This window comes from Rutilus rutilus (assembly GCF_951802725.1).
Source record: "Rutilus rutilus genome assembly, chromosome: 6".
Lineage (NCBI taxonomy): Eukaryota > Metazoa > Chordata > Actinopteri > Cypriniformes > Leuciscidae > Rutilus > Rutilus rutilus.
This window is the reverse complement of record NC_140214.1, coordinates 737501-765000: the sequence shown is the minus strand read 5'-3', so window position 1 is coordinate 765000 and position 27500 is coordinate 737501. Positions and strand designations below refer to the sequence as shown.

The 27500-nt window shown below is 40.1% G+C and overlaps 1 protein-coding gene across 2 annotated transcripts in view; it reads left to right on the top strand.

Moving 5' to 3' along the window:
- Positions 1-27500, top strand: part of LOC311292456 (receptor-type tyrosine-protein phosphatase mu) — a 284516-nt gene that overhangs the window by 239987 nt on the left and 17029 nt on the right. For both annotated transcript variants that reach the window (XM_084412136.1, XM_084412135.1), the window contains 4 exons: positions 15137-15234; positions 21640-21756; positions 24629-24783; positions 25397-25532. In XM_084412136.1, the coding sequence (XP_084268262.1) occupies positions 15137-15234; positions 21640-21756; positions 24629-24783; positions 25397-25532 (506 nt within the window). The remainder of the gene's footprint in view (positions 1-15136; positions 15235-21639; positions 21757-24628; positions 24784-25396; positions 25533-27500) is intronic.

The window sequence follows — 27500 nt, the reverse complement described above, 5'->3', positions numbered from 1 at the left end:
GTGTGTGTGGTGTCTCTGATGCCATCTCAATCTGCTGGTGTGGTGTGGGGATTTGCATAATTACCTGTTTATTAGAGCATCGCATGCTGCTCTCCTCTGTGTCTCAATTAAAACACACACACACACACACATGCACGAGGGCCAAGCATGTTTCTCTGCATACTAACACACTCTCATCAAATGTCTGTATATTTGTTTAGATATGCAATTAAATTTCTATTATATGGAAGGTTGTTTCCGCCACAGAATAAAACATTTTAAAAGATAATTACGTCTTTATATCTTTCAATTCTGACATCTTTTCTCAGAAGTCAAGTCAAGTCAAGTCAAGTATATTTGTATAGCGCTTTTCACAATACAGATTGTATCAAAGCAGCTTCACAGTATTAAATTAAAATAATACAACAAGGTTTGTTTCTAGTGGAATTTATTGATAAAATCAAATTAGATATCCAGAATATCCCCAACTGAGCAAGCCAAAGGCAACAGTGGCAAGGAACCGAAAAACTCCATCAAGTGACCTAATAGTGTCCTAAAACTCCATCAGGTGACCCAATGGAGAAAAAAAAAACCTTGGGAGAACCCAGGCTCAGTCGGGGGCCAGTTCTCCTCTGGCGTTTATTAACTAGAGGCCGGATTGTAATTTGAACTGTAAGATTAAAAATATTATATGAATGCCTGGCTGAAGAGATGCGACTTTAATCTAGTTTTAAACTGGGAGAGCGAGTCTGAGCAACGAACAGTATCAGGAAGGCTATTCCAGAGTTTTGGAGCTAAATGTGAAAATGCTCTCCCTCCTTTGGTGGTTCTGGATATCCTAGGTATGACCAAAAGCCTTGAATTTAGTGATCTTAAAGAGCGCGATGGATTATAGGGCGATAGAAGATCCGTTAAATAGACTGGAGCTAAGCCGTTTAGGGCTTTATAAGTCAGTAGCAATACCTTGTAATTAATACGGAACTTTATAGGTAACCAATGCAGTGATGATAAAATCGGTGTTATATGATCATATTTTCTTGATCTAGTAAGAACTCTAGCGGCGGCATTTTGGACTAACTGTAGCTTGTTAATTGAGGATGCAGGACAACCGGCTAATAAAGCATTACAGTAATCTAGTCTCGAGGTCATGAATGCATGAACTAACTTTTCTGCATCAGAAACTGATAGCATATTACGTAGCTTAGCAATGTTTCTAAGGTGGAAAAAGGCGGTTTTTGTAACATATGAAATATGATTTTTGAAAGACAGGTTGCAATCGAGTATAACACCCAGGTCTTTTACTGTAGAGGATAAAGTAACAGGACATCCTACTATATTAAAGTTGTATTGCGAGAGGTTTTGTGGGCGGTTTTTTGAACCGATAAGTAGTACCTCTGTTTTGTCTGGATTTAATAAAAGAAAATTACGCGTCATCCAATCTTTTATATCTTTAACACACTCTGTCAATTTGGATAATTTATCGTTTTCATCTGGCCGTGATGAAATATATATTTGAGTGTCATCAGCATAACAATGGAAACTAATTCCATGTTTCCTTATAATATTTCCAAGTGGCATCATATATACTGAGAATAATAGAGGGCCTAACACAGATCCCTGCGGCACTCCATAGTTTACTGGAGTTATGATCGATTTTTCTCCATTTAAATAGACAAAATGGTAGCGGTCAGATAAGTATGATCTAAACCAGCTTAATGCTTGTCCTTGAACACCAGTATAATTTTGTAGTCGATCTAAGAGTATTGTGTGATCTATAGTATCGAACGCAGCACTAAGATCAAGTAAAACTAGTATTGAGATACAGCCTTGGTCAGAAGCTAAAAGTAAATCATTTGTGATTTTAACGAGCGCAGTTTCAGTGCTATGGTGCGGCCTGAAACCAGACTGAAACTTCTCATAGATATCATTTTCTTGCAAGAAAGAACACAATTGAGCGGACACCACTTTTTCTAATATTTTAGACATAAATGGAAGATTTGAAATGGGTCTATAATTTGCTAGGTTATTATGATCTAATTGTGGTTTCTTAATGAGAGGTTTTATAACTGCCAGTTTAAATGTTCTTGGAACATGACCTAAAGATAAAGACGAGTTAATAATATTAAGGAGAGGCTCTTCCACTACAGGTAACACTTCTTTCAGTAGTTTAGTTGGTATCGGATCTAATAAACATGTTGTTGTTTTAGAGGAAGTGATAAGTTTATTTAACTCTATTTGTTCTATAGTTGTAAAGCACTGTAATTGTTCTTGCGGGGTGATAATTAAGGCTGAATTATAAGGCGCAACTGAAGATTGAACGTTTACAATTGTGGTTCTGATGTTTTCTATTTTCTCAGTGAAGAACTTCATAAAATCATTACTACTAAACTGTAACGGGATATTTTGTTCGGGTGATGTCTGTTTATTTGTTAGTCTAGCCACGGTGTTAAATAAAAACCTTGGATTATTTTGGTTATTTTCTATTAGTTTGCGGAGGTGCTCAGCCCTGGCTGCTTTTAGGGCCTTTTTATAACGTGACATACTGTCTTTCCACGCGATTCTAAAGACCTCTAAATTAGTTTGTTTCCATTTACGCTCTAAAATACGGGTTTCTCTCTTTAGAACATGCGTGGTATTGTTGTACCACGGTGCTTTAATTTTCTCTCTGACCTTTTTTAATCTAATAGGTGCAACAACATCCAATGTTCTAGAGAGAATGGTGCTCATAGTGCTAGTTAGTTCTTCTAGTTCATCTGTTTGTTTGGGTTCAGGCAGCAGCTGAGACAGATCGGATAAGCAATTTGAGAAATTATCTATGGTGGATGGAAGGATTGTTCTGCCTGGTTGATAACGCGGCGCCGCATGACATATTACAGCAGTACGTAATATGCAAGTTACCATGTAATGGTCAGTGACTTCATCACTTTGCGGTATAATATCTATATCGGTTGGATCGGTTCCATGTGATATAATTAAATCGAGTGTATGATTAAGACGATGAGTTGGTCCGGTGACGTTTTGCTTGACCCCAAATGAATTTAATAAATCTGTAAACGCAGCCCCTAACGCATCATTTGGATTATCTACGTGTATGTTAAAATCTCCAACAATTAATGCTTTATCGACATTGACTAATAGGTCTGAGAGAAAATCTGCAAACTCTTTTAGGAAATCAGCGTAAGGCCCAGGCGGTCTATATACGGTAGCCAAGGCTAGAGATAATAGGGATGTTTTTCTAACATCTAAGAGCGTAACATTTAGTACAAGTACTTCAAACGAAATAAACTTATAACCCGCTTTCTGAGTAACATTGAGAATATCTCTATAAATTGTCGCAACACCACCGCCACGACCAATCAGACGGGGCTCATGCTTATAGGAGTATCCAGGAGGAGCAGACTCATTTAGACCGAAATAATCATTTGGTTTAAGCCAGGTTTCAGTTAGGCAAAGTACATCGAAGCTATTATCTGTGACTATTTCATTTACAATAACTGCCTTAGGTGTGAGTGATCTAATGTTTAGAAGACCTAGCTTTAGAAATTGTTTTTGTTTACTAATAGCAACATTTTCTGTTTTAATAACAATTAGATTTTTCCTAGATCCTGCAGTAGATTTATTATTTGATCTCACTAAACGAGGAATAGACACGGTTTCTATGCAATATTCTACACTAGTATTTATATCAGTTAAATTGGTGCAGCAGAGACTATGATTTGGACTTTTGGTTACTAGTCAAAAGGTATTTAACATTTTGGAGATGTTATCCGACAGAAGATCTGCTCCGAATCTGCTTGGGTTTTTATAACGTGACATACTGTCTTTCCACGCGATTCTAAAGACCTCTAAATTAGTTTGTTTCCATTTACGCTCTAAAATACGGGTTTCTCTCTTTAGAACATGCGTGGTATTGTTGTACCACGGTGCTTTAATTTTCTCTCTGACCTTTTTTAATCTAATAGGTGCAACAACATCCAATGTTCTAGAGAGAATAGTGCTCATAGTGCTAGTTAGTTCTTCTAGTTCATCTGTTTGTTTGGGTTCAGGCAGCAGCTGAGACAGATCGGATAAGCAATTTGAGAAATTATCTATGGTGGATGGAAGGATTGTTCTGCCTGGTTGATAACGCGGCGCCGCATGACATATTACAGCAGTACGTAATATGCAAGTTACCATGTAATGGTCAGTGACTTCATCACTTTGCGGTATAATATCTATATCGGTTGGATCGGTTCCATGTGATATAATTAAATCGAGTGTTTTAATTATAGAATTATAGAAGTGTGAGATATAAAGTCGCAATTGTGAGTTATAAAGTCCAATTAATTCTAAGGAAAAAAAGACTGACTTTATATCACGCAATTCTGAGAGAAAAAAATCTGAATTTTGAGATGAAAAGTCGCAATTACATTTTTTTTTTTTATTCTGTATCTTCCATATAGATTCATTAATATCAAAAAGTTTGAGGTCGGTCAGATTTGTGAAGGTTTCTGAAAGTAGTCTCTTCTGCTCACCAAAGCTGCATTTATTTGGTTTATTAGTACAGTAAAGATTGTGAAATATTATTGTAATGTAAATCATCTGTTTTCTATGTGAATATACAGTAAACCTATATATACAGTGATCCTTCAGAAATCACTCTAATATGATGATTTGATGCTCAAGAAACATTTATGATTATTATCAATGTTGAAAACAGTTAAACTGATACAGTTTATTTTTCAGGATTCTTTGATGAATCGAAAGATCAAAAGAACAGCATTTATTTGAAACAGAATGTTTGTAACATTGTAACAATCTTTGTAATATTATAAATGTCTTTAATGTCACCTTTGATAATTAGTTTTTCTTTCTTACTCCAAATGTTTGAATGGTAATAAATCACAAAAATGTTTCTACATTTTTACCAATGGTTTTCAACACTGATAATAATCATAAATGTTTCTTGTGCATCAAATCATCATATTAGAGTGATTTCTGAAGGATCATCAGTTGTGCTGCTTCATATTTTTTTGTGGAAATACACACAGAATTCCCTCGATCTCTCCGTCACGACTTCATTAAACGTGTTTTATCTGTCAATGTGAGGCGGTAACAGGTTTAACGAAGGATCGGTTTTAGACGGATTGAGAGTCGACAGGACCTGAACTTCAGGCCCGATGCATAATTCATAATTCATCCTCTTCGTTCTGAGCTCGACTCGAGAGACAGACTCAGTGTTTCTGTGAGTGAATCGTGGGATCAGAACCGGTCCCGAGTCTCGGGGTCGAGTGTGAGACGCTCAGGGAGAAACCGGGAGAGTTTTACCTCTGTGCGCTTGCAAGAGAATAATGTATGAGCGCTGTCACTGTAGAGAGATCTGACTGGATAAAAGACCATCACTTTCCTCGATGAGAAGAAAAGCTTCCACTTCTGCTGAGAGAGACACTGAAATAATGCTAAATATGAGCCGTTAAAGGAAGAGTGACTTTATATGATGTGTGGAAAACAGCAGATGTTAATGAGAGCGATAGGATCAGTTTACTACAGTAGTCAACATAAACTAACAATAACTGCATTTATTGGCCTTAACAGTTATTGTGTGTGTGTGTGTGTGTGTGTGTGTGTGTGTGTGTGTGTGTGTGTGTGTGTGTGTGTGTGTGTGTGTGTGTGTGTGTGTGTGTGTGTGTGTGTGTGTGTGAAGCTCAACTGGACTGACAGCTGCATCTCCAGGTCTCAGCAGAGAACATCACACACACACACACACACACACACACTGGCAGTAAGTGCAGCTCTGGACTCTCAGTAGCAGCTTGAGTTCACAGTCATTAGATCAATGTAGGAAAACCAGCAGAAATGAGTAAATCAACATTAACTCTCCCTCATTCATTAGTGCTCAAACCTCCAGCATGAAGAATTACATTCATTTCCTCCTCAGTGTTTCTGTCTCGTTCTCCAGCACAAATATCTAAACATTCTTAAATCAAGATAAATTTACTGGAGAAGAAGCAAAATGACTGAAGATATTAAGTAAAAAATGCAATTGAGTTTGTGCTTAAAACAAGAGCAAATATCTGCCACTGGAGTCAGAACAATAATTTTGTTCCCTTTCGAAAGGGAATGAGACACTGCGTCGGAGCTCTAGGGGAACGCCTCAGCGCGACTGATGACTGAAACGCTGTATAATCACGACAGTCGTATTGGCCGGCGTCAGCCATGACGTCATCCTCTAGCGCGACCAGGAAGTATAAAAGGGGGGCCTAGAGAATGTCATCCTCTTTTCGTCTTCAGGGACTGTTTCACTGACACTGTGAGTTACGATTATGGCTGGAAACAAGCGCTTTAGGAAGTGTGCCGATTAGGGTGGTCCTTATCAAGTCCAATTTTTTTTGCAAAATGTTAGTGTCTTAACCTCTTAAACTGTTCCTTTTAACTTCAAAATTACAAATATTTCCAACTTGTGGAAGATTGCCTATGTTAAGCTGTGCGGCGTTATTGTGATATGCAAGTAATATTAAAAGTTGCTTCAAATGAACTACATTTTATTGAAATCAGAGCAACACTGACATGACAACAATGACAACAATCTCAAAAAAGCACAACGTTTTCAACAATCCCTCATTTCTGATGCTCAGCAGCCAGTGTTGACTTTCTGCAGTCTGGATAGATCCGTCGGTGATCTTCCACCACATGAAGGAGAAACTGCAGCTGTTCTTCAGAGTGTGTGAGATAGCCATTGTATTCTTGAATCAGAGCCACTCCTCTCTCGACTACTTTCATTGCATGTATAATTGCCTGTGCCTCCTGATAATCTGCTTGATTCGGCCAAAGTTCCGGGTCAATTTCAAGGAACGTAATGTAATTTTTTTAACCAAAAAATGTGCTCTAAACCCAAACAATAACCAAGGTGATCATCAATAGAAATATGTATTGATTCCACCAGGAAAGGTAAATCTGCTAAAACGGGTCATGGATGGATTCATTTGGATTTAGTTTCTACAATAAGTAAACTGAGATATGCATCTAAAATACATATTTAGGAATATATGGTGCATTAGATGTTTTTATGTAGATTCTTTTGGAATTTTACTAGCCAGGTACAATACCAATTCAAATGATCTGTTTTTACGAAAATCATCAAAATCTCAGAAAGTTTAAAGCTATTGAGCTACCAGTAATTATTATGTTACTGCCATACAAACTGGCATGCTGTATTTTCTTATATAAAGGAACAATTTGAAGGATTAAGAGCATGACAATTGGAGACTTTAAAAATAAGGACCACCCTAGTGCCGATTCGTGCGAGAGGTTTCTCACACCTGGTGACACTCACGACCTATGTGTGCTTTCTCTTGGTGAAGAGTACGCGCACTCGATCCTTGAGGGGACGGAGTGCGCAAACTGTGAGCGTTTCTCAATGCGAACGCTCCGTTCTCGTCTGTCTCTTTTCTCGAGGGAAGAAGGACAGTCATTTTTGCCCCTCAGTCCGGGTCCTGCTCGTGCCGAGGCCGAGAGGAGACTCCGATCCGTGGGGATCTCAGAGGGAGCTCGCCGACGAGTTTGAGAGAGGAGTGAATGAAGGAGTCGGCGGGTGACGAGAACGAGCTGATGGGCGGGGATGCGCTCTCTGAAACATCCTCTGGTCCAACAGCCAGTGCTCTATTGGCTTCAAGCCCGGATGAGCAGGAGGGGGCTGAAGCGGATCAAGATGCCAAAATGGCTGAATGGAAGAACTCCCATGGAAGAACCCGTACTCTGCTCGCATTCACCGCTTCCAGCATTCCAGTTATTCAAATGTGGAGGGAATGCGAGAGCACTGGTATGTGTCGATGCCTCCCGTTAAGGAGACGTTTGCAAGCTGTCTCTCGCAAGGGGAGACATCGACACTAAGAGCTCCGACCCTGCCATCTAGACCACTTCAGACCACGTCTCATGGCAGGAGTAGGTCAACGAGGCGGTGCGAGTCCAGGAGGAAGAAGCCGGGTGTAAGGGAAGTAGCTTAGGCCAGACATAGAATAGAATAGAATAGAATAGAATAGAATGAGGCATTTATATAGCGCTTTCATATGTACTACTGTACACCCAAAGCGCTTTACAATCATATCAGGGAATCTCTCCTCAACCACCACCAGTGTGTAGCATCCACTTGGATGATGTAGGCCAGACATGAGCGTCCTGGCACAAGTAGAGGCAGGTAATCGCCTCCTTCCCTGTGCACACCCTCCTCTTCCTCTTTACCCCTTTGCCTATAACATCAGGCCCAACGAGCTGGACCGATGATGATAATCCATTCTGACGGTCTGGCTCAGGCCTTTTTTGTGTGACCAACCAAAGACCAACCGATCATAGTGAGAAACAACCCCAGTAGCCTCACAGAGCCGTTGACAGAGTAGTTGGCACTAGGTGCCTCCTCAAGTTAAAACGAATGTAGCCAGGCTGTTCCCCCCCCCCAAAAAATAATAAAATATATGTAAAGAATATACTGGGTTATTCGGCCTCTGTTCCCCTCCTGGAAAGGATGGGTTTCCCTTATGGTGTGGTGAAATTGCTACAGGGACTCTGTCGCTACTTGTTCACTGAGTCTCTGGTAGCCCAGATCTGAAGTCGGCTAATATTGGAGTAGTGATAAGCACAGCTAGCAGGTATGCCTCCCTGTAGGGTTAGAGGCATGGTTAGGCTTCCTCTCATTCCAGAGAGTGATCTCTTGAGGCCTCCGCTGTCTAGAGCTTGACAGAGTGTCTATAAGTTATAAATCCCTTAATGATTTTTTTCAGGTCTCCTCTCATGTGAGAGTCATCATACTGAGGCCTCCGGTCTTACAGCCCCATGCAGGCAGCCCGGCCCTGCTGCAGGTAGAGGTAGTTAGGGCTCACTCTCTTAAAAGGCAGAGAGTTTTTTGGCCCTTCGCCTCTTGGGCTCCAAGCTGGATTTATCTAACATAGTTGTTTTCTCACAAATAGAAACCTAGTTTAAGACCACTTGGGTGTGAGTATGGCAGGCCTCCTTTTCTTAGAGTCTCCCTGTTGAGGCCTCTGCTCCCCATAGCCCTGTGGAGGCGGTATACGTCTCTAAATTCAAGACTGTGGTCAGATCACCTCCCTTTAGGGATGGCGTCATGTGGTGAGCCTCCATGAGGCTGTTTTTCCAAGAAACTTCGATAGTACTCCCCTAGTTAGCAGGGTATTTCTATAGAGTGCTCCATCTCACGGATAGCCGCCGAGTAAGCCTAGTACTCCCCTGGTTCCCCTGGGTCGTTATGCAGAGTACTTCACTTCTGTTTGAGTTTTTAGCAGGCCCTCACAAAGTTTGGGCCTCTATACTCCCAGTAGGCAGGTGTGTTAAGGTGACAGGCTTCCAGTGTTAGCCTCCCTTATACGGCCAGGCCGCGCCAAATGCAGACTCCAGTACTCCCCTTCAGTCTAGGGTCGTTATGCTGAGTACGTCTCCAGCGGCCATATTTCTGAAAAACCACATAAGGATGTCGTAGGCTTCCTCTCATTTTGAGAGTTGTCATGCTGAGGCCTCCATCATCCAGAGTTTCAGGCAGATAGATCTGGTCTCTGCATGGGAAGAGGCCTCTCTCTTTAATTCAGAGAGTTGTGTTTAGGCCCTTCGCGTCTTCAGCTCTGTGTTGTGCATAGCGAGAGCTTAGCTTAGCAAGGTATGGTAGGCCTCCTCTCCCTTAGGAGAGTCATCCTGCTGAGGCCTCCACAAAAAAAGCCTTCCAGGTAGAACTTGAGAAGTGGTCCCTCCCTCTCTGAGGATGGGTTTTCAGGTCCCTCGCTCCCTGAGCTCTAGTGGTAGTCAAGCTAGCTGTCCTAACTATATGTGTCAGGTCTGTTCTCCTTCGAGAGTCATCCTGCTGAGGCCTCCATATATAATAATTCATTACATTTATATAGCGCTTTTCTCTGCACTCAAAGCGCTTTACATAGAAGGGGGGATCTCCCCTACTCTTTTTTGAAGGACATCCTGGGATTTTTAATGACCACAGAGTGTCAGGACCTCAGTTTAACGTCTCAACCGAAGGACAGTGCTCTTTGACAATATAGTGTCCCCATCACTATGCTGGTGCGTTAGGACCCACACAGACCACAGGCTGAGCGCCCCCTACTGGCCTTTCTAACACCTCTTCCAGCAGCAACCTGGTTTCCCAGGAGGTCTACCATCCAGGTACTATCCAGACTCAACCCTGCTTAGCTTCAATGGGCAACCAGTCTTGGGCTACAGGGTGACATGAAAAGGGGTTCTTCCTCATATCATGAGTAGCTCTTAGACCCGTCGCTCCCTGAGCTCTGTGTTGACGTTTTGGAAACCTCTGTGTCCAATAGATCTCTGGTGTGAGTCTGGCAGGCCCCTCTTCCTTTAGAGTCATCTTGCTGAGGCCTCCAGGCGAGCAGCCTCTCAGGGACAGATGGAGGAGCTAAAGTGAGAGCGGTTTAGGCCCCCTCGCTTCCTGAGCACTGTAGCTGTCCTCTAGCATGTGTCAGGCCTCCTCTCCTTCGAGAGTCATCCTGCTGAGGCCTCCATGCAAAGCTCCATGCTCCAAGCTTTGCAGGTCGTAGTACAGAAAAAGGGCTCTCTCAATAACAGAGAGTTGTTCTTAGGCCCTTCACTGTCTGAGCTCTGCACAATGAATTTTTCACACTATGAGAATAAGCTCTAGATACCACATTGGTGTAAGTGTGGCAGGCCTCCTCTGCTCTTAGAGTCATCCTGCTGAGGCCTCCGCTTCCCATAGCACTGCGGAGGAGCGATCATCTCTGGCTAGAGACTGTGGTTGAGTAATGAAAAACCTAAACAGGTTGTTGGCTTCAGCGTTAAGCATGATAGCCTCCCTGGTATGGGGGTTGACACCGGTTCCCCCGAAAGTAGCAGGCTAGGGCCCATAGGCTCTGGGTCGAAGTCCCTTGAAGGAACCCCCCTCTAAAGTCGGGCTGTGGTATCCATGCCCTTGAGCTGGCTCTGGGTCAAGTCTTTCGTGTGGAAGCACGAAGTTACTTCCTCGCTTAGCATGAAGCTCGGGCAGTGGCTGTAGGGAGTAGTGCTACTGACAGCCTGACGTGTAAGTAGTAAGGAGTTTTAACTTTGAGTTAAATGTGTTTGTGCTTGTAACAGCCATAGTTGCTAAAGCATCCCCTCAGCATGGCAGCGTGGGTAGATTGTTCCCCTAGTGCTCTGATGCAGTGCAAGTTCCCTTTCGAAAGGGAACATCTCAGGTTACGACTGTAACCTTGTTCCCTGAGAACAGGGAACTCGCACTGCGTCTCGTCGCCATGCCTCCGGCCTGCTTGCACAGTCCCTTCAGATGAAGAAGTGAATGACATGTTCTCTAGGTTCTCTTTTATACTTCCTGGTCGCGCTAGAGGATGACGTCATGATTGTTGTGATTATACAGTATTTCAGTCATAGACTGTAAAAAAATATGGACGACGCTCCTTCGCTCTCTTCCATTGGTGAGAAGTGAAGCCGCCAGTGTCCCGATATGGCGCTGACATCTTGGGGCTTGAGTCTGCGCAGTAGCGATTTCGGGACCAGACCTGCGCAGTCGTGAGCAGGAAGTAAAGGTGTGGAATCAAGGCCCCGCCCTCACTCTCGGTGTGAAATAATTAATTATAGAAATTTAGATATTAAATTTAAAGCTCCAATCTCCTCAGTCCTCCGAAGATCCAGAAAAAAAGTCTGTTGGTGCTTCAGTGACTGCTTCGCTCAGAGAACCTGTCAATCACAGCTGTCAATCATGACGTCACACCACCGTTTCTATAGCATCAAATAACTAACTAAAAACAAACTTATTTTAAAAACAAACACTTGAATTTACATCAGCGTGATAACAACTACAGTAAATGACAGACACCACCTTCGGAAAAAAGATATTTGAAGTGTAATTAAATTGTTTAGTTGGTCTCAAGTCCCGTTGAATAACACGGGGAGGCGGGGCTTATGACCTATACTAGGACCAGCCACCGGGGGGCGATCGAGACGCTTTGGCTTCACTTTTCAGGGCTTGTGCGGCACGCTTGGTTTCAGTCATCAGTCACGCTGAGGCGTTCTCCTAGCGCTTGACGCAGTGTCTCGCTCCCTGTTCTCAGGGTTACAGGTTACAGACGTAACCTGAGACGGTTTCAATTTGAATTAAGTTTATTTGTGTTCTTATTGTTAGGAAGAACATCTTTTTTTCAGTGTAATACAGTCTTTGTGCTCCAGACATGAATGATTCCTCAAATCAGTGGTGTGTGTGTGTGTGTGTGTGTGTGTGTGTGTGTGTGTGTGTGTGTGTGTGTGTGTGTGTGTGTGTGTGTGTGTGTGTGTCACTACCATGTAATATTAATGAGCACACAGAGACTTTGTCTATCAGTGAGTTTTATATTATGCTGGTTGTAGGAGAATTCAGCAGCACAGACACACACACGCACACGCACACGCACACACACACACACACACACACACACACACACACACACATCAGATGAAAAATAGTGGGTTTCCAGAAATGACTGTCAGCATCTCTTGACAGCTGAAGTTTGTGATACGGATGTGTGTGCAGTTTTTCCCCCTTTTTGGCAGAATCTTCAGACTTCAGCATAAAGTTTTCTCTTGTTTTGTTTTTTTTTTCTTTCCTTTTTTGCTGAAACTTCTCCAGTAAGTTTTTGTAGCACATTTGTTTTTCCTGGAAATTTGCAGTTAAAGATATTGGGGGAATGAAGCACCAGGTGCACGTCGAGCATTCGCTGTCGGTCATTATAAGGGTGTTGTGTGTAAAAGAGAAGCACCTGCTGTTATTGCTTTATTATTAGTGTTTTTAGTTATTGTTATCAGTCTGATCTGATAATATTACAATCTGATAATATCAGGTCTTATTTTACACTGATGTTCTTCCTCAGTATTTTTGTTGTGTTTTCCAGTACGAGTATCTAAACATCATTTGAGGTGTGTGTGTGTGTGTGTGTGTGTGTGTGTGTGTGTGTGTGTGTGTGTGTGTGTGTGTGTGTGTGTGTGTGTGTGTGTGTGTGTGTGTGTGTGTGTGTGTGTGTGTGTGTGTGTGTGTGTGTGGAGAGAGTGAGAGTGAGAGTGTGTGTGTGTGCGTGAGTGAGTGAGTGTGTGTGCGTGACTGAGTGAGTGTGTGTGTGTGTGTGTGTGTGTGTGTGTGTGTGTGTGTGTGTGTGTGTGTGTGTGTGTGTGTGTGTGTGTGTGTGTGTGTGTGTGTGTGTGTGTGTGTGTGTGTTCTTTGTCAGTATTTTTGTCTTGTTTTCCAGTAGGAGTATTTAAACAGCATGTGAGATGTGTTGGTCAGTAGGTGGCGCTGTCCTCGATCGGCTCAGACGCTCCTCTAGCGGTTCTCCGTCAGGAATCGGTTCTGTTCACTCCTCTGAAGCTCACAGGGGGTTCTCACTCAGTTCTCACTGAGTTCTCACAGGGTTCTCACTGAGTTCTTACTGAGTTCTCACAGGGTTCTCACAGGGTTCTCACTGAGTTCTTACTGAGTTCTCACAGGGTTCTCACTGAGTTCTTACTGAGTTCTCACAGGGTTCTCACTGAGTTCTTACTGAGTTCTCACAGGGTTCTCACAGGGTTCTCACTGAGTTCTTACTGAGTTCTCACAGGGTTCTCACAGGGTTCTCACTGAGTTCTTACTGAGTTCTCACAGGGTTCTCACTGAGTTCTCACATGGTTCTCACAGGGTTCTCACTGAGTTCTCACAGGGTTCTCACAGGGTTCTCACTGAGTTCTTACTGAGTTCTCACAGGGTTCTCACAGGGTTCTCACTGAGTTCTTACTGATTTCTCACAGGGTTCTCACAGGGTTCTCACTGAGTTCTTACTGAGTTCTCACAGGGTTCTCACTGAGTTCTTACTGAGTTCTCACAGGGTTCTCACTGAGTTCTCACAGGGTTCTCACAGGGTTCTCACTGAGTTCTTACTGAGTTCTCACAGGGTTCTCACAGGGTTCTCTTACTGAGTTCTCACTGAGTTCTTACTGAGTTCTTACTGAGTTCTTACTGAGTTCTTACTGAGTTCTCACAGGGTTCTCACTGAGTTCTTACTGAGTTCTTACTGAGTTCTCACAGGGTTCTCACTGAGTTCTTACTGAGTTCTCACAGGGTTCTCACAGGGTTCTCACTGAGTTCTTACTGAGTTCTCACAGGGTTCTCACAGGGTTCTCTTACTGAGTTCTCACTGAGTTCTTACTGAGTTCTTACTGAGTTCTCACAGGGTTCTCACTGAGTTCTTACTGAGTTCTCACAGGGTTCTCACTGAGTTCTTACTGAGTTCTCACAGGGTTCTCACAGGGTTCTCACTGAGTTCTTACTGAGTTCTCACAGGGTTCTCACAGGGTTCTCACTGAGTTCTTACTGAGTTCTCACAGGGTTCTCACTGAGTTCTTACTGAGTTCTCACAGGGTTCTCACAGCGTTCTCACTGAGTTCTTACTGAGTTCTCACAGGGTTCTCACAGGGTTCTCACTGAGTTCTCTCTGAGTTCTCACTGAGTTCTTACTGAGCTCTCTGTTCCCTTCATGTGGTGTGTTTTAGCATGCGCTGCTGGTAAACGCTGCAGACAAGTGTGTGTGTTCTGGCATTACAGACCCACTCAGCAGATGTCCTGCTCGCCTCCCATCATTCCCATCATCCCCAGAGGCTCGTGGGCATCAGTGTGGGAGCAGGGAAGACATTTGAGCCGCGAGAAACACGCGGTTACCGTTACAAACTGATGAACATGGAGACACTTGAACAGCCTGAGTGTGAACGAGAGAAAAAGCTCTTTTCTGCTCTTATCCTCAGATTTGGGTTCTGTGACGCTTGACATAAAGATAATAAATGAATATATTTCAGTGTTCTTGACAATATACACTACAGGTCAATGTGCTTGAATTTGTTTATTTGATCAGAAATACAGTAAAACAGTGAAATATTATTGTAATGTAAATCATCTGTTTTCTATGTGAATATACAGTAAAGTGTAATTTATTCCTGTGACCAAAGCTGAATGTTCAGCATCATTACTCCAGTCTTCAGTGTCACATGATCCTTCACACATCACTCTAATATGAGGATTTGATGCTCAAGAAACATTTATGATTATTATCAGTGTTGAAAACAGTTGAGAAACATGTGGAAACATTTTTGTGAGGCATTACCATTGATAAATGTTCTGATTGTGTGTGTTTTCTCTACGCAGGACCGATGCAGGAGACCGCCATTGACTTCTGGAGGATGGTGTGGCAGGAGAACACGGCAACCATCGTCATGGTGACCAACCTGGTGGAAGTTGGCAGGGTGAGTGAGTGTGTGTGTGTGTGTGTGTGTGTGTGTGTGTGTGTGTGTGTGTGTGTGTGTGTGTGTGTGTGTGTGTGTGTGTGTGTGTGTGTGTGTGTGTGTGTGTGTGTGTGTGTGTGTGTGTGTGTGTGTGTGTGTGTGTGTGTCTAGAGTTCAGATCGACTCCCTCAGGATCACTTGCTGAGTAAATGATGCGTTCTGGTCTTCATCAATGTGAACTGGCCAGAAACTAATCAATGGATCTCATTATCAGACAGACGGAGAAACATGTGATAGAAATCTATCTATCTTTCTATCTATCTATCTATCTATCTATCTATCTATCTATCTATCTATCTATCTATCTATCTATCTATCTATCTTTCTATCTATCTATCTATCTATCTATCTTTCTATCTTTCCATCCATCCATCCATCCAATAATAAAACATTTATGTAATGCTGTCAATGCATCTACATATTTCAACACTGAATAGTCTGAAAGATCCTGTAAACAGAGTCATTTATAGAGAAATCAGCTTATTTATAGTCATTAACAGTTAATTTAATTATTGTTAAAGTTCAACATGTTTAAAAGTAGAACTGTATGCAACGATTCTGAACAAACTTCATCTTTACATATAGAGTCACGCCTGGATCGGACCGTCTGACAGCTCTCTGATTTACAGTAGAGTTTTGCCGAAGTTTTCTTCCCAAAACATTTAATACTAAAAGATGAGCATCTAAAATCAGATATTATAAAACGGGAATAAAATCAATACATTTGTTAATCCTAATAATCCATGTTTGTGTAAAGCGTCCGAGCGTTTGAGAGATGAACAGATGAACAGATGAGAAGAGCCGCGGGCGTGTGTTATACGAGCCTGATCTAATGTGGGCGGCGGCTTCCCCACGGACACCCATAAACACACATCTGTGTCCACGCGCAACTCAGGCATTCTGGGAGATCTGTGGAAGATTAGATGAACGCTACAGGGCGGAGAGAGAGAGGGAGGGAGAGAGAGAGAGAGAGAGAGCAGGTTTGTGTCCTGATGAATGAAATAGTTTTGCTGGAGACAAAACACAGAGAGAAGTCTATCTGTCCACCCTTCCTTCCTCCCTTCCTCCCTCCCTCCCTCCCTTCCTTCCATCCTTCCTTCCTTCCTTCCTTCCTTCCTTCTTTCCTTCCTTCCTTCCTTCCTTCCTTCCTTCCTTCCTCCCGCCCTTCCTTCCTTCTTTCCTTCCTTACTTCCTTACTTCCTACTTACCTACCTACCTTCCTTCCTTCCTTCCTCCCTTACCTACTTCCTCCCTCCCTTCCTTCCTTCCTTCCTCCCTCCTTTCCTTCCTTCTTTCCTCCCTTCTTTCCTCCCTCCCTTCCTCCCTTCCTTCCTTCCTTCCTTCCTCCCTTCTTTCCTTCCTTTCTCCCTCCCTCCCTCCCTCCCCCCCTCCCTCCCTTCCTTCCTTCCTCCTTTCCTTCCTCCCTCCCTTCCTTCCTTCCTTCCTTCCTTCCTTCCTTCCTTCCTTCCTTCTTTCCTTCCTTACTTCCTACTTACCTACCTACCTTCCTTCCTTCCTTCCTCCCTTACCTACTTCCTCCCCCCCTTCCTTCCTTCCTTCCTTCCTCCCTCCTTTCCTTCCTTCTTTCCTCCCTTCTTTCCTCCCTCCCTTCCTCCCTTCCTTCCTTCCTTCCTCCCTTCTTTCCTTCCTTCCTTCCTTTCTCCCTCCCTCCCTCCCTCCCCCCCTCCCCCCCTCCCTCCCTCCCTCCCTTCCTTCCTCCTTTCCTTCCTTCCTCCCTTCCTTCCTTCCTTCCTTCCTTCCTCCTTTCCTCCCTTCCTTCCTTCCTTCCTTCCTCCCTTCCTCCCACCCTTCCTTCCTTTCTTACTTCCTCCCTTCCTTCCTTACTTCCTTACATCCGTCCGTCCTCCCTTCCTTTCTCCCTCCCTTCCTTCCTCCTTTCCTTCCTTACTTCCTTACGTCCGTCCGTCCGTCCGTCCGTCCGTCCGTCCGTCCTACCTTCCTTCCTTCCTTTCTCCCTCCCTTCCTTTCTCCCTCCCTTCCTTCCTCCTTTCCTTCCTTCCTTCCTCCCACCCTTCCTTCCTTTCTTACTTCCTTACGTCCGTCCGTCCGTCCGTCCTCCCTTCCTTCCTTACTTCCTTACGTCCGTCCGTCCTTTCTCCCTCCCTTCCTTCCTCCTTTCCTTCCTTCCTTCCTCCCACCCTTCCTTCCTTTCTTACTTCCTCCCTCCCTTCCTTCCTTCCTTACGTCCGTCCTTCCTTCCTTCCTTCCTTCCTTCCTTCCTTCCTTCCTTCCTTCCTTCCTTTCTTCCCATTCACTTGGTCAAAGCCTGTTTCAATGTTCTACTGATTTTGATCAATTTAATGCATCCTTGATCAATACAAGTATTTATTTATTTTTTAAATCATACTGACCCCAAACTTTTGAATGGTAGTCTGTCTGTCTAGCTTTCAAACCCTAATGTTTTTATGCTTATTGCTGCATAACCTTCAGAATCTAAAAATCTGTCTGTCTACCAATATCTATTGTAAGTATAATAAGTATTATTGGTGTCTCTCTCACTTGGTTTAGATCCTATTTCTCTGATCGAACTAAATCAAACATTTTATATCGTATTCCTCATCTGTTACCACTGGTGTTCCTCAAGGCTCTGTCTTGGGCCCTCTTTTATTACCTACCTATTACCTCATGGTCATATTTTTAGGAAATATGGTATTCATTTATCCACTGCTATGTGGATGACACTCTGTTGCCTAATTCTACTCTTCTTTCTTCTTCCCTCTCTTGGACTGTTTAGAGGAGATCAAATATTGGATCTTGTGCAATTTTCTCAAGCTAAATACTGATAAAACTGGTTCTTCTTGGCAAAATTTGACAGTTTTTGATAAATGTAATGTGTCCTTGATCAATAAAAGTATAATTTCTTTTTTTTTTAATCGTACTGACCCCAAACTTTTTGTATGGTAGATCTGTCTGTCTAGCTTTCAAACCTAATGTTTTATGCTTAATGCTGCATAACCTTCGGATTATAAACGTTTAGGACAGACTTTGTCAAACTAGCATTCAAAGTTTGTACTGCGCTCTAAAAAAAATGCAGGGTTGTTTTAACCTAAATTTGGATCAAATATGAACGAATCCAACCGTTAAAAAACGTAATTAAAAAATGTAACCCAACGGCTGGGTTTGTCCATATTTGACCCAAATTTGGGGTTAAAACAACCCTGCATTTTTTAGAGTGTGATACATTTCTATATTTTAATGTAATAATGCTGTAAGAAACACCATTAAGACCAACACATGCAGACACACAGAATCCATCCTAATTTCTGAAATAATGCAATGTTTTTTTCTGTCGTATAATCCCAGAGGATCTGCAGATGGAGTCACTGTGTGTCTCCAATCACATTCCCACTTTAATGATGGTGGAGAAAATTGAATTTCCGCACTCAAAGTGTTACAATTCCCAGTGTTTCCCATACCGTCTCTCTCTCTCTCTCTCTCTCTCTCTCTCTCTCTCTCTCTCTCTCTCTCTCTCTCTCTCTCTCTCTCTCTCTCTGTGAGTTTTGTAATCATGTTGTCATATAAGTTGTGTGTATGTTTATTCGTGCACTATTGGATTGGAAAGAGTGTGAGAGTTATTAGTGCTGGTGTTTCTCTGCTGACTGGATTATATTGCCACATAATGAGGTTTTGTTGGACGCTCTGTAATGGAGTTGACGCTGAAGATCATTCCAGACGTCTTCTGATCCGGTCCGGGTATCGATGTCACATCTGGAAGTGCAGAACTCATTTATCCGTGTGTAATGTGTGAATGAGAACATTAATGTGTGAATTATATCCCTGAGAGATTCGACAGTCGTCAGGAGACGAGGAAACCTCTATGACGCTCCATGCTGTAAAAGACTATTGGTTGAGTTCTTCATTCTGATTGGTTGACAGACCTTCCAGGTGTTGATTAATGAAGTGCAGGTTTATTGACTTGGGATGTGAATTTTCAGTCAGCTTTATTTCTACAGCGCTTTATACAGTACAGATTGTTTTGAAGCGGATTCACAGTGATAACAGGAGAATAACACAATCAGTGATGCAAACAGAATTTAATTCACCTGTAAAATGACAGTAAACATTATTCAGTTGTAATCAGTTCAGTGTTGATTCAGTTCGGTTCAATAACTGTGTAAAGTACATCAACTCTCATCGTCCAGGTCAGTGGCTTTGGAGTTTAATGATTAGATTTGTTTTCTTTTAAAGATGCATTAAATAATCAATCAAAACTATTATCATTTAGCCTACCAGGTTTAATACTTTAATACTAGATAGAAATACTTTTTAAAAAGCCTCTGAAAATAATGCGTTAGGTGTGTGATATCTAACTGGCTTTTTTGTTTTTTGTTTTTTTGTTTTGTTTTGTATATATTTTATTTTGTGTTGTTATTTTATTTTATTTTATCCTATTTTTTTGTTTTGTTTTGTTTTGTTTTGTTTTGTTTTGTTTTGTTTTGTTTTATTATATTATATTATATTATATTATATTATATTATATTATATTATATTATATTATATTTCATTTTATTTTATTTTATTTTATTTTTATTTTTTATTGTATTTATATTATTTTATTTTTGTGTTTTATTTTATTCTATTTTATTTCATTTTATTATATTTTTTGTTGTGTTGTTTTATTTTATTTTATTCTATTTTATTTTATTTCATTTTGTGTTGTGTTGTCTTGTTATTTTATTCTATTCTATTTCATTTTATTTATTTTATCATTTTATTTTGTTGTGTTTTATTTTATTTTGTGTTATTTTATTCTATTTTATATCATTTTATTTTATTTTGTTATTGAGGTGTACCAATTTCTACCTGCTTTTATGAGATGGTTACATCACTTGACATTTTAGAGTTATTAAATGAAACGGTTGCAAATGCTGTAAGTGTTTCTCAGAAACATACACGCCTATTAATATCGTTTACCTGCGGTTACCCTGGTTACCGCAGACACCTGTGTTGCTATGGTTACAGATGTTGTAAGTGATAAAGCAGTGGACGAGTGAATCAGTGAGAGCTAATGCTGTTGAGGACGAGTCCATCATTCTCTCATGATCCTCGGCGTATTGATCTGTTAGCCGGAGAGTTCTGGATCAATACATCTGTTAATCACGAGCCTCTGCTTAAGCTTTCACTTAATGTGATCAGGTGACATTTGAAACTGAGCTCGATCGCACTGACGAAAGGTCAGACACGACACTTCGCTCCAGCGTTTCTGAGGATTCAAGTGTACACCGATGAATTCTTCATGTCCATATGATCATTAATGCATCATTGACATGTTCTTCAGAATCATCTTTTCATATCAAAACTGATCGCACTACACATCAACTTTTCCTTGTATCTCCCTTTTAATGCATTCATTTAATTTTATTTTAATTATATCTACAGCTTCAATTGTTTCATATCATTATTTTTGTATTATTTATTAACTGATATCACGAATATAGAAATAATTAGTTAGGTGTGTGAAATCACATTCATTATAGGGAAAAAAAATACCGAACTGGCATTTTATTTTATTAATTTTTTTATTAGGAAGCTCCAAATATTTAATTTTATATTTTATTTTGTTTAATTTTATTAAAACACTTTTAAGGAAGCTTCAGATGTTATTTGTTACTATCATATGGCCTATTACTCTAGAATTATTTTATTTTTTAAATAATACTTTAAAATGTTTACAAATACTCTTTTGAAAATTAGTAAGTTGTCTGAACTCACATTAATTAAAGCTAAAAGCTTATTAGAATAAAGCTTATTTTATTTTATTCCTTTTTATTTCTTTTTTGTGTGTTGTTATTTTATTTTATTCTATTTTTATTTTATTTTACTTTGTGTTATTTTATTTTTTTATTTTATAAGAAACTCCAAATAATTAATTGTAACCAGTATCATATGACCTTATTTTAATTTAATTATTCTAATGACAAAACTCGTTTGTAAAAAATTCTTTAAATGTTTAATTAAATATTAAAAGTAATGATTAAGGTGTGAAATATCAAACGTTTTTAAATCGTTTTTTCAGCAAAGCACTTTGAATCACCACTGTGTGTAAAATCTGCTTCATAACTGCAGTATTTACTGACATTTAATACTGAGTTCCCTCATATTTCTAAAATATCTAATATTTAATTTATGTATTGCAAGTTCATTGTGCAATGACAATAAAATCATTCTCATTTTAAATAAACATGATATTATAAACATTACATAAATAAATAAATAAATTAAATACAAAACTTTCCATATTTGATCAGTTATAAAATACAGTTTAAATGTAGTAGAAGTGGCTCGATGAGGTTGCGAGCCGGACTCGAACCTGAGCTCTGATCACAGGCTGTTTCTGTGTCTCAGGTGAAGTGCTGTAAATACTGGCCTGACGACACCGAGATCTACAGAGACATCAAGGTCACGCTCATCGAAACACAACTTCTGTCCGAATACGTGATCAGAACGTTTGCAGTGGAGAAGGTGAGGAAACAAACACTCTTCACAAACACTCTTTACAAACACTCTTCACAAACACTCTTTAAAAACACTCTTTACAAACACTCTTCACACTCTTCACAAACACTCTTTAAAAACACTCTTCACAAACACTCTTTACAAACACTCTTCACAAACACTCTTTAAAAACACTCTTTACAAACACTCTTCACACTCTTCACAAACACTCTTTAAAAATACTCTTTACAAACACTCTTCACAAACACTCTTCACAAACACTCTTCAAAAACACTCTTCACAAACACTCTTCACAAACACTCTTCAAAAACACTCTTTACAAACACTCTTTACAAACACTCTTCACAAACACTCTTCACAAACACTCTTCACAAACACTCTTCAAAAACACTCTTTAAAAACACTCTTTACAAACACTCTTCACAAACACTCTTCACAAACACTTCACAAACACTCTTCAAAAACACTCTTTAAAAACACTCTTTACAAACACTCTTCACAAACACTCTTCACAAACACTCTTTACAAACACTCTTCACAAACACTCTTCACAAACACTCTTTACAAACACTCTTCACAAACACTCTTCAAAAACACTCTTTACAAACACTCTTTACAAACACTCTTCACAAACACTCTTCACAAACACTCTTCACAAACACTCTTTACAAACACTCTTTACAAACACTCTTCACAAACACTCTTCACAAACACTTCACAAACACTCTTCAAAAACACTCTTCACAAACACTCTTCACAAACACTCTTCACAAACACTCTTCACAAACACTCTTTACAAACACTCTTCACAAACACTCTTCAAAAACACTCTTTACAAACACTCTTTACAAACACTCTTCACAAACACTCTTCACAAACACTCTTCACAAACACTCTTTACAAACACTCTTCAAAAACACTCTTTACAAACACTCTTTACAAACACTCTTCACAAACACTCTTCACAAACACTCTTCACAAACACTCTTCACAAACACTCTTTACAAACACTTTACAAACACTCTTCACAAACACTCTTTACAAACACTCTTTACAAACACTCTTCACAAACACTCTTTAAAAACACTCTTTACAAACACTCTTCACAAACACTCTTTAAAAACACTCTTCTACTATGTAAAGCGACCTTGGGTTTGAGAAAGGCGCTATATAAAATAAACTTATTATTATTATTATTCTTTACAAACACTCTTCACACTCTTCACAAACACTCTTTACAAACACTCTTCACAACACTCTTCACACTCTTCACACTCTTTACAAACACTCTTCACAAACACTCTTCACAAACACTCTTCACACTCTTCACAAACACTCTTTAAAAACACTCTTTACAAACACTCTTCACACTCTTCACAAACACTCTTTAAAAACACTCTTTACAAACACTCTTCACACTCTTTACAAACACTCTTCACAAACACTCTTCACAAACACTCTTCACAAACACTCTTCACAAACACTCCTTACAAACACTCTTCACAAACACTTTAAAAACACTCTTTACAAACACTCTTCACACTCTTCACAAACACTCTTTACAAACACTCTTCACACTCTTTACAAACACTCTTCACAAACACTCTTCACAAACACTCTTCACAAACACTCTTTACAAACACTCTTCACAAACACTCTTCACAAACACTCTTCACAAACACTCTTCACAAACACTCTTCACAAACACTCTTTACAAACACTCTTCACAAACACTCTTTACAAACACTCTTCACAAACACTCTTTAAAAACACTCTTTACAAACACTCTTCACACTCTTCACAAACACTCTTTAAAAACACTCTTCACAAACACTCTTTACAAACACTCTTCACAAACACTCTTCACAAACACTCTTCACAAACACTCTTCACAAACACTCTTTACAAACACTCTTTAAAAACACTCTTTACAAACACTCTTTAAAAACACTCTTTACAAACACTCTTTAAAAACACTCTTTACAAACACTCTTCACACTCTTCACAAACACTCTTTACAAACACTCTTCACAAACACTCTTCACAAACACTCTTTACAAACACTCTTCACAAACACTCTTTAAAAACACTCTTTACAAACACTCTTTAAAAACACTCTTTACAAACACTCTTCACACTCTTCACAAACACTCTTTACAAACACTCTTCACAAACACTCTTCACAAACACTCTTTAAAAACACTCTTCACAAACACTCTTTACAAACACTCTTCACAAACACTCTTTAAAAACACTCTTTACAAACACTCTTCACAAACACTCTTTAAAAACACTCTTTACAAACACTCTTCACAAACACTCTTCACAAACACTTTAAAAACACTCTTTACAAACACTCTTCACAAACACTCTTCACAAACACTCTTCACACTCTTCAAAAACACTCTTTACAAACACTCTTCACAAACACTCTTCACAACTACTAGATAGATAGATAGATAGATAGATAGATAGATAGATAGATAGATAGATAGATAGATAGATAGATAGATAGATAGATAGATAGATAGATAGATAGATAGATAGATAGATAGATAGATAGAATCCAAGAGAAACACTTCTGGAACAAGAACAAATGTGGGTGGGGCTTAATTTTGTCTGTGAGGAATTGATTGGATGGTCGTGGTTTCCTATTGGTGGATCTCATGTGAGTGACAGGTTGCCCCGCCCACATCATCAGAGAAGAAGAGATGTCGCTGTTATTCTGATTGAAGATTAACTTGAGTTGAACACAGTAATGATGAGTAATGATGCGATGTGTGTGTGTGTGTGTGTGTGTGTGTGTGTGTGTGTGTGTGTGTGTGTGTGTGTGTGTGTGTGTGTGTGTGTGTGTGTGTGTGTGTGTGTGTGTGTGCAGCGAGGAGCTCACGAGATCCGAGAGATCAGTCAGTTCCACTTCACGGGCTGGCCGGATCACGGCGTGCCGTATCACTCCACGGGTCTCCTGGGATTCATACGCCGGGTCAAAGCCAAGTCCCCCCCCAACGCCGGCCCCATCGTGGTCCACTGCAGGTGTGTGACATCATCACCGTCTGCAGTCACATGACATCATCACCGTCTGCAGTCATGACATCATCACCATCTGCAGTCACATGATCCACGCGCTATAAACTCAGCTTTAATTCTGTAGTGCTTTATACAATACTATTATATTATATTATATTATATTATATTATATTATATTATATTATATTATAATATATTAATATATTATATTTAGTGCTGGGCAACGATTAATCACGATTAATCGCATCCAAAATCAAAGTTTGTGTTTACATAATATATGTTTGCATTATGTATAATTATTTTGCATATATAAATACACACACATGCATGTATATATTTAAGAATAAAATATATCGTGATTAATCATTGCCCAGCACTAAATTAAATTAAATTAAATTAAATTAAATTAAATTAAATTAAATTAAATTAAATTAAATTAAATTAAATTAAATTAAATTAAATTAAATTTAATTCATTATTTTATATGATATTATATTACATTATAACAAAAATTCTGACATCATGTGAGTGAATGTAGCATTTATTTTCCATATGGTTGCTTTTATTGGATGTTTTTCTCTGTTGACCTCAATCTGTGTTGTGATTGGTCGGCTCACAGCGCGGGGGCGGGGCGAACCGGCTGCTTCATCGTGATTGACATCATGCTGGACATGGCGGAGCGTGAGGGCGTGGTTGACATCTACAACTGCGTGCGGGAGCTGAGGTCACGCAGGGTCAACATGGTCCAGACCGAGGTATTCCTCCTCACCTCAAACTCTGTTCTGATCCAATCTGACTGAAAATCGTACTTTTGACTGGTAGTGTGTATATATATATATGTGTTTAGATGTGATGTTTCTGACGTCACAAACTACCTTGTAACCAATCAGATCAACGTGTGATCGTCAACCAGTGGATCTCTGAGCTGAGTGAGTGAGTGGAGGCGGGGCTCATTTGCATATTCATAGAACCGCAAATACTAAATGAGGCACGGGTGTCCAGATATTTTAAGGCATGAAGACATGTTTTACAAGCAAAATAAACATTTAAATATGTCATTTTGGTGATCAAACATGAGCGTTAAGGGATGAAATTGTTGACTAGGGGACTTTAATCGTGATACATTTTCCAGTAAATGTATCTTGATTTTTGAGGAAAAAGAGGAAAAACATCATCTTTTGCAGTGCAGTTCAGCTTTATTCTATTCACCTGTGGCTTCTTGCCTTAAAAAACAGAGATAAAAATAGGCATGAATGAACAAAGAGGCTTTTAGAACAGAAAAAAGCATTAAATGCACTCGAGTCCTCCATGTCGAACATGCCGCTGCTGTTTTAACCTGTTAGCATCTCATAAACACTCACACGCTTCCCCTTATAAGAGCGTGAATGTGTTTGAGTGAGAAAAGCAGATTATCATGTTTTTACAACTCCTGATGGATTTCTGTGTCCGTGTGATGAAGATCTCTCTGTAATTCAGGCATCGTTACGGTTAACCCTCTGGTGCTCTTCAGTTAAATATTACGTCTTTTTTGGGGGAATTTTTTTTCTTTATCATAATGGTATGAAATTTGGTAAAGGTTTCAGCACTTGCTGTGTGAACACACACACACACACACACACACATACACACAAAAAATCATTCGAAAAGGTTAAAATGGTCCTGAAAGAAATAGTCCCACTGGTGCTCCTCGCGGTCAGAAATGACGCATTGGAAATGAATGAGACGAATATCCTCTAGTGGAAGCGTTTGGTACTGCAGCCGAACAACATCTCACTGAAAGATCTTTTTTGAAACAAAACTTTAGATTTATTTGGCTTTGATTGTCTTGCAGATTTAGAGTAAAACGTGATTTTGAAAATACATATTTCATATAAAAAAAAATTGTGCATTTTTCATAACAAATACATGTAAAATTCTGTTACTTTTTTTTAAGTTCACTAAAATAATAATATATATGGATAAAATAAATGGATAAATGGAATAAATGGATTATAAATACAGCGTAAATATAAAAAAAAAAGACAAAAATATGAAACAAAAAACATGATCAAACTAAAATATAGTATATTCCTTTCATTGACAAAAACAAACAAAAACCATTCGCGAAGAGCTCCAGATGTTCGCATGTTTCATAGATGACGTCTGGATTGGTATTTGGGAACGTTTGCCTGATTCATCCTCCTTAAGTTCAGTGACCTTCAGAGGCGTGTGTGTGTGTGTGCGTGTGTGTGTGTTTCCCTCGCAGGTGTTTTGGCACGCTTTCTCGCCCTACGGGCACTTGTTACCTTCTTACACGCGCGTTTGAACTGTCACTGATCGTTTGCGAGGACGATGGTGAGCGTTCGCTCATTATCCAAGCGCATCGTTCTCAGGCACCGAAAGGTCAAAGGTCACAGCAGAGCCTAATCAGCGACGCAATGACCCCGTCCTCACAATCTAGTCAACAGTGGCAGGCCAAGATGGTTTGGAAATGTCACTTCAGCAGTGATTTCCATCAAACGGCTCGAGTCGCTGAGGCGAAAGCTTGCGATCTGAAAAGTCAGATGCTTTGATGATTCTCTGCTAATAAAGTTTGATGTTCTTTCCGCCTCACGCCGTCCAAATCCCTCGTGAAACAAATGAGTGCAATCACAGTGGCATCTGCATTTTCAACGCTGACAAATTCCATGAATACAAAACAGACGACGGATGTTGAGAGACGTGAAACCAGCGAATCATGCATC